The following is a 7,786-nucleotide window of genomic DNA, read 5'->3' as shown; positions in this document are numbered from 1 at the left end:
TATTTATTTTAGTTCGTAGGTATTTTAATTTATTGACGAGACGTGAATCCGATGCAGTAACGACCTCAGGGAACTGAACCAAAACGAACCTCAAGGATCAACCTGGTATACGGATATTGCGGGTGAACGTGGGCAGAGCGCGCCGGGCGCACGACCTTGTGCACGCAAAAGCCTGCAAGCTAGAAACAGACCTGCTCATCGTCCCAGAACCAAACAAGAAGATTACTTCAGGCGGTGGTTGGGTCCAGGATGACGGAAAAAACGTGGCGGTGCTCATTAGAAACAGGGATGTGGGAGTGCGGAGCATCGGCAGGGGGGGAACTATATCCTCATTAGGTTGAGGGATTTCTACCTCCTGGCATGTTACATATCCCCCAACATCCCTATGCTGAGGTACAAAGCCATCGTAGACGAAATAATGAGCGCCGCCACGAATGAAAATGAAATTTTGATCGCCGGGGACATAAACGCGAAATCCATGTTATGGGGTTCCCCCATAAACGACAAAAAGGGGGAACTCTGGAACGAATGGATAGCCCAGGCTGGAATCCAAGTATTAAACAACGATAAACCAACCTTCGTGAGAGGGGCCAGCCAAACACACATTGATGTCACGATCGCGAGTGAAGGGCTATCCAGAAGAGTACACGGGTGGGATGTCCTCGACGATCAATTATTCACCTACCACCGTTACATAAAATACGACATAAAGGTAAAAGGGGGAGTAAGGCGGCCGATAGGTCACACGGAAATCTATTTTAATAAAACCACGTACCTATCGGAGGTCAGAAATATCAATGAGGACGAGATTTCTGACCTTGGTCAACTGAGAAGAGCACTAGAAAACGCTGCAAAGTTGGCCACCGTGAAGAGAAAAGAAAATAAAAAATCCCCCTACTGGTGGACGGATGAGATAGAAGGTCTACGGGAGAGATGCCTCAGAGCTCGAAGGAATTACACGAGAAGCCAGGGCAACCTCGAGCTTAAAGAAATATATAAAGATCTAAAGAGAACCCTAAATAAAAAAATAAGAGAGGAAAAAAAAAGAAAAGTGGCAGACCCTGATAAAAGCATTGAAAGAGGATATATGGGGCGACGCATATAAAATTACCATGAAGACGTTGAAGGTCACGGCCCCATATAAACTCGACGAGGACCAGCGGATGGAATCAGCTGAACTCCTTCCTCTTCCCCACCAAAAAAATCCAAAATTTTATAAAAATCTTTCCAACAATGGTAGAGGAGTTCATAGAAGAGGAAATACGAACCGCTGGTCAGAAAATGAAGACGGGAAAAGCTCCCGGCCCCGACGGGCTGCCACCAGAGGCAATTAAAATTGTAGCAACTGAGAAACCAGGTTTGATCAGAAGAATATGTAACGACCTACTGCAGAAACAAGAGTTTCCCAGGGACTTAAAGAAAGCGAACCTAGTTCTACTCCTAAAGCCTGGGAATCCCCCCGATTCAGCATCCTCTTATCGGCCAATATGCCTCCTGGACTGCCTTGGTAAGTTCTATGAAAGACTTATTATCAAGAAGAGGCTGGAAGGCGTGTTGGAAGATATGAGAGTGTTATCAAATCAACAGTATGGGTTTCGTAAAGGTAGATCGACAATCGATGCCGCGACCTGGATAAGGGACGCGGCAAAAACAAGCAAGAAAAGATCGGCGGTCCTTGTTTTCTTGGATATAAAAACTGCATTTAACTCAGCAAATTGGGGCCTTATAGTAGACAAAATCGTCGAATGGGCCCCAGAATATATGTCCAATATAATAAAGGACTACCTATCTGACAGAACCGTATGCATATCGAAAAAAAAGAAGAAAGAGATGACCGCGGGAGTACCCCAGGGGACAGTCCTGGGACCTTTACTATGGAATATATTATATAACGGGGTACTAGAAGTAAACAAGGAGAGTGGAGTGAGATCGATTGCATACGCGGACGATCTAGCTTTACTAGTCAAAGACGATACGAATTGGGGAATAATAGCAAAAGTAAATAGAGCAATACGAAAGACCGCGGCCTGGATAGAAGGAAATGACCTAAAGCTAGCAGTAGAGAAGACGGAAGCCATAATCTTGAGGGGACCGAGAAAAAGAAATGATATTTTGTTTGAATACAAAGGCTCCGCAATAAGACCCCAGAAGACAGTGAAATACGTAGGTATAATATTTGACGACAGGATTACATTCGGACAACACATACAAGAAGCATGTCGGAAATCAGAAAAAAGGACCTCCACACTAAATAAACTAATGCCAAATATAGGGGGTCCGGGATCCCAGAAAAGGACAGTGATGCTGCAATCAATCCTGTCCATAGTGTTGTACGGGGCCCCAGTGTGGCACGAGGTCCTTCGAATGACAAAGTACAAAGACATGCTTTGGGCTCAGAGAAAACCTCTGATCAGGGTGTGCAGCGCGTACAGAACCGTATCAACCATAGCCTTATAGGTGGTGGCTGGTTCTGTACCGGTGCATATTCTGGCCGGAGAAAGAGTCCGAATGTACCGAAGGGGCAATGGGGCAATAGGTTCAGGACCACAGGAAAGGACGAGAAGTCTACAGACGTGGCAGAGGGAATGGACAGCCGAAGTTGGAAAGGCGGCGTGGACGAGATCCTTGATTCCGGATGTGGTGAGGTGGTACGAATGCCGGCATCGGCGCGTCAACTACTTCACACAGTTGTTGACGGGACATGGATCGTTTAGGAAATTTACTCACCGTATAGGGAAGACCGCGGACGATCTATGTCCCGAGTGTGGAGTGGTGAATGACGCGCAGCATGTTGTGTTCGAGTGCCATGCATATCATGCAGGGCGTACCGAGCTACAGCTGGGTCTTGGATCCCCTCTAGGCGAGCCTCACGAGTTAATCGATAAAACTATCGATAGCAAGAGAGACTTCGACCTGGTCATTGCTTTTGTTACCAAGACAATCAAACACAAAGAGGAAAAAGAGATGCATCTGCAAGCGGGATGACCGATCGTCACTATTTATTTTTAACGTGTTTGTGTCATGTAAGGCAGTCAGCGGGGGAGGATCCTTTACATCCAAACTACGTTGACTGCCCTTATTTCATTTTATTTTATTTATTCTGTTTTATCTATTTATTTATTTATTTACCAATTTTATTTATATAAAATTTTCCCGTTTTTACTCTAATTTTATTTAACTGTGGTGTATGTCTTAAGAGACATTCAGCAAGGGAAGGACTTTTACATCCGACTCAGACTGAGTGCCTCTTGTGTTTCTTGTTTTGTTTCTGTTTTGATTTATGTTTTCCTTGTTCTACCCGTGTCCGTCCTGGGGCAGTTAGCAGGGGAGGACCTTTTACATCCAACCTATGCCGACTGCCTCCGTATTTTAAATCTTGAGTTTTGAATAAATGTGTGTATTGAATGAATGAATTGATGAAAATAAGAATGTTTGGCGTTGCTCGTAATTACCAACTGGTCCTGTTTCGCTAGTTCCATCATGGAGGGAGGGCAGCCCGGTCGCCCGACCCGCGAATGACTTGCGCCGGACGGTCACTTCACCGACCAGTCTGCCGCGAGGCTTTTGCGGAGGGGGAAGAATAGGTGGCCGCCAAACCAATGGAATGCACGCGAAAAGTGCCAGAGCGAATTAGGAGTAAGGTCGGCGGGTCAGACATGCACGCTAAGTGCGGTTCCAGACCCGTCGGCTGGAGGAAGAGGGGGTGAGTTCAGTCGGTAGGCACGCGGTGAAGCGTGCCGGACTGAATCCGACACACCTGGGACACCTTCCCAGACGGTCTTTTTGAAGATTCTCGCCTCCCAAAAAAAAAATTTTTGCAGATATCAAACCGGATGTTGTCTAGACTGCCAGATGTCTCCCCTCCTCATTTTAGGGGTACAATATACATCTACTCCTATACGTTAACACAAAAACAGACGGAAAGATATTGCCAAAACGGCACTATATTGTATCCTTGTTGTTATTGGTCCGATTTTACCGTATGAGACGTCGAATGACAACAATAAAATCAAACATGGCAACATTGCTAAAACGTCACTATATTGTATCTTCGTTGTTATTGGCTCAATTACTACGTATGAAGCGGTAAATAAAATAGGATGGCCTAATGAATATGTTATCACAAAAAACAAACGCAAAGACATCGCCAAAATGACAACCACGTTATATTAATATACTTAAAACCTAGTTTCAATGCTTAAACATCAGCTAACAGATATCTAATGCCATCTAACATATAGCAAACGTATACCTGATGCTATCTAACGCATATGAGACGTATAGCAGAAGCGTTCTAACTCATATCAAACGTATAGCAGACGCATATCAGACGTAGATCAGACGTATAGCAGACGCATTCTAACGCATAGCAGACGTATAGCAGAAGCAATCTAACTTATAGCAGACGTATACCAGACGCAAGATGAGACAGAACAATCGCTAAAAAAAATCTGTCGGAAAAACGAAATTTGTCAGAGTAAGAAATGAAAGAATCGTAAGAAATTATGTGCGTTAAACACAGAATAACGAAGGACATCAAAACTACGCTGGTATGGACACGTCCAAAGAATGAGCGTCCAGAATAACAAAAAGTATTATATTGGACACCACAGGAAAGACGAGGGAAATGCAGGTCATCAAATACTATACATAAATATATATATATATATATATATATATATATATATATATATATATATATATATTATTGTGATATTTAAAGTCTTGGTGCGCCAAGCAATAATTAGCTAATTAAATTTTTTTGATTAATTAAAATTATTTAAATGATATGATTATGACTCTATCACAATTTTTAATTCTTTTATCTCAGGGTTAAATTCGTGCTTCAATATCTATGCTATTACATGTGAAAGGTAAGGTCCAGAGGATACCGGAATAATAAAAAACACATATGATCTAACACTATATATTGAAATAAAAATGATGAAATAATTCACACTCAAAAGTTTTCAATAAACAAATCTCATATAATGATTCTCAAAAATTTTGTTCTACGTACGTGAACAATCAAAATTAATGGTACAAACAATATTAATTGAAATCTCAAAATTCCGAACTATTCTAACTCTCCTAATCAAAATATTTATATCCTTTCTAAATTAAGTGTAAAACTTGTGTTATCAATAAAAGAAAAAAACTGCAGAAAACAAAATATCTCCCTCTGATGATGAGTGGTTTAAATCCTTGTTCCTTGTAGACTATATTATCTCCTCTCAACCGCTCCCTATGTAATCAGCAATCTTACACAGATTGTTGCAAGTATATCGTCCTTAATGATCTCCTTCAAAAGCACAAATCATTCAAATTATGATAGCCTTTCTCCTCTCGATAAACTGAATCTCTCGTTGGCCCGAGTGAAAAATGACTCTTGGAATATCTTCTCTTTACGATAAACTGAATCTCTCGTTGGCCTGAACAGTGACTCTTGGAATATAAGTAAAGAAATATGACTTACAATATTTTGCTGCTTCAGCTGCTGTCAGATACACTAACTCCACAAAAACTCACTAACATTCAACACTACTGCTTGCTACATTTCAGGAACCGCCAGAGAACAATCACTGTTCCTCTTACAGATTTGGAAAACCAACTGATCTTTTTCTCTCTCCTCCTCAATCTCGCTAAACTTTTTCCTACATACTTATCCCACCTTTTTCAATCTCCGCCAATCAAAACTCGTCACAATTCCCCCATTTTTTCATTTCGATAACAAACAAATTTTTACCTATAATTATAAAATTTCCTAAAACTTATTTACAAATAATATTTTTCTATAATTCTTAAAAACTAACAAAAACCACTTTCTATAATCCCTTCTATTGTCTTTAATCACTGCATTAATGTATTTTGAGAAACCCCGTTCAATTGTCTGTGGCTTTCACTTAAACTTATGCGGGTCACTCAAGTATAACAAAGAAATAATTTATGCAAAGCTTACTTTTTGTTTGGTACAGGTAATTCAAGAAATTAATAACTCTCCTTCTTCGAAATGTTTGTTGGATATTATCCTACTTATCTGAATTATTTTAATGTTATTGAATTTTGAAATATTTTTAAACAAACCAATATTTTTCTCGATTTTACATATCATAACAAATCCCCGCCATTTGATCTGCCGAAAACTCTTTGTTAAATTTTAAAAATGACAAAAGTTTTCTAGGATCAAATTATTTCACTATGTTATTAAAATCTACTTATGATACTGACAAATGTCGTGAATGTTAAAATACCCCGTATATTGCCTGTCTTTATACGGGATTGGATATATTTTCGTTTTAAATTTTTCCAAGTATTTTCCCTTAAAAGAAAGTTCATAATTTTTAACCACTTGATTTACTTTATTAACAAAATCTCCATGGTTTCCTAAAATCTTCTCTATTTCCTTCTCCATGTTTTTTCCACAATTTATTTTTCTTTCATCCACCTTTTGTTCACATGTGTTCACTGTCCATAATACTTCTTCACAAAATTCTGGATTCTCGTCCATCAGTGCCATTTTTTCTTCTGTTTTCTTTTTATCCTCTAATTCCCTTTGGTATTCCGAGCACCATGTTTCTATTCCTTTCACTTCTCTGATGATACCTTCTTTTTCTTCCTGCTTCCATTCTGTTTTATCGTCGGTTGCCAACAATTCTTCTGTACCTTCTATTTCCTGTTTTTCTCTGGTCTCCATCTTATTTTCCTGCTTTCTTTTCGAACTCTTCTTCTTTTTCTTCCTTCTCTTTTTCTTTTCTGTTAGATCTTGTTCTTGTACTTTCGGTTTATCCTCTACAGTCATATCGATTTCTTTGCGTTTTTCCTGTGCATTGATCCTTCCAGAATTTGTTTTCCTATCTGTTTGCTTTTCTTCTCCTGTGTTGTCTGGTTCTGCTCTGATTTCCAGTTTATTTTCCGAAAAATTTATGGTGATATCTTTTTTCCTCAATTCATCAATTCCCGCTATCATATCATGATTTAAATCTTCAATCACCACACATTTCACAATATGGAATTTGTTTCCCACTCTTATCTGTACTCCCAAGCCTTCGTTTACTGTCGTCAAATTTTTATTGTTTGCACCCACTAAATCAACCCTAGGAATCTTATACACAAATCTGTCCAAATTTAATTCTTTTACTAGTTTTTTATTGATTAGCGATATCTCCGATCCAGAATCAATCACAATTTTAATCGCTTTATGTTTTATAAATGCAGCTAAAAATATTAGATTAGAATTAGAAATTTGTCTGTCGTTTCCTATTGCTACATGATTCATCTCCCTTCTATTTTGTTGTTGGAAGCTCTGGTTATTTCTATCGTCCCTTTGTTCGTTAGTATTCCTATTCGGAGGATTTTGTGCATCTCTACTCCTGTTGTGATTTTCATATGTTCTCTGTTGTGTGTCATTCCTGTTATCGTAATTTTGTTGTCTATTGTAATTATTGTAATTTCTCGGCCTATATTCGTTTGTTGATCTGGGATGTCGGTTTCTCTGGTCATAATTTGATGAATACCTTCTTTCCGCTCCATTATATTGGTCATGTTGTCTTCTATTTCTCATTTCTTTTCTTTTCGCTTCTTTTAATTGAAGGAATTGGCACAAACTATCAATATCTTGATAGTTTCTCAAAATCACGTGATCTTCCAACGTTTCCTCAAAATGTCTGCTGATCATTTCTACCAGCTGTTCGGTAGAATATTTGTATTCTAGATATTTTGAATTGTTATATATCTGCAAAGCATATCTTTCTTCAGATATTCCCATTTTTTTGTGATATTTTCCATT

General features: G+C 39.1%; 1 protein-coding gene across 1 annotated transcript; it reads left to right on the top strand.

Moving 5' to 3' along the window:
• Positions 1-385: 385 nt before the first annotated feature.
• Positions 386-1,105, top strand: LOC140435872 (uncharacterized). The gene has a single exon (XM_072524586.1). The coding sequence runs from the start codon at positions 386-388 to the stop codon at positions 1,103-1,105; it is 720 nt and encodes a 239-aa protein (XP_072380687.1).
• The last annotated feature ends 6,681 nt before the right edge of the window (positions 1,106-7,786 follow it).

The sequence above is a fragment of the Diabrotica undecimpunctata genome, chromosome 3 (genome assembly GCF_040954645.1).
Source record: "Diabrotica undecimpunctata isolate CICGRU chromosome 3, icDiaUnde3, whole genome shotgun sequence".
NCBI classification, from domain to species: domain Eukaryota; kingdom Metazoa; phylum Arthropoda; class Insecta; order Coleoptera; family Chrysomelidae; genus Diabrotica; species Diabrotica undecimpunctata.
This window is presented reverse-complemented; position numbering and strand designations above follow the sequence as displayed.

What these genes read in the sequence shown, in the direction of transcription:
- LOC140435872 (XM_072524586.1), top strand. Translation starts at nt 386, where the DNA reads ATGCTGAGGTACAAAGCCATCGTAGACGAAATAATGAGCGCCGCCACG.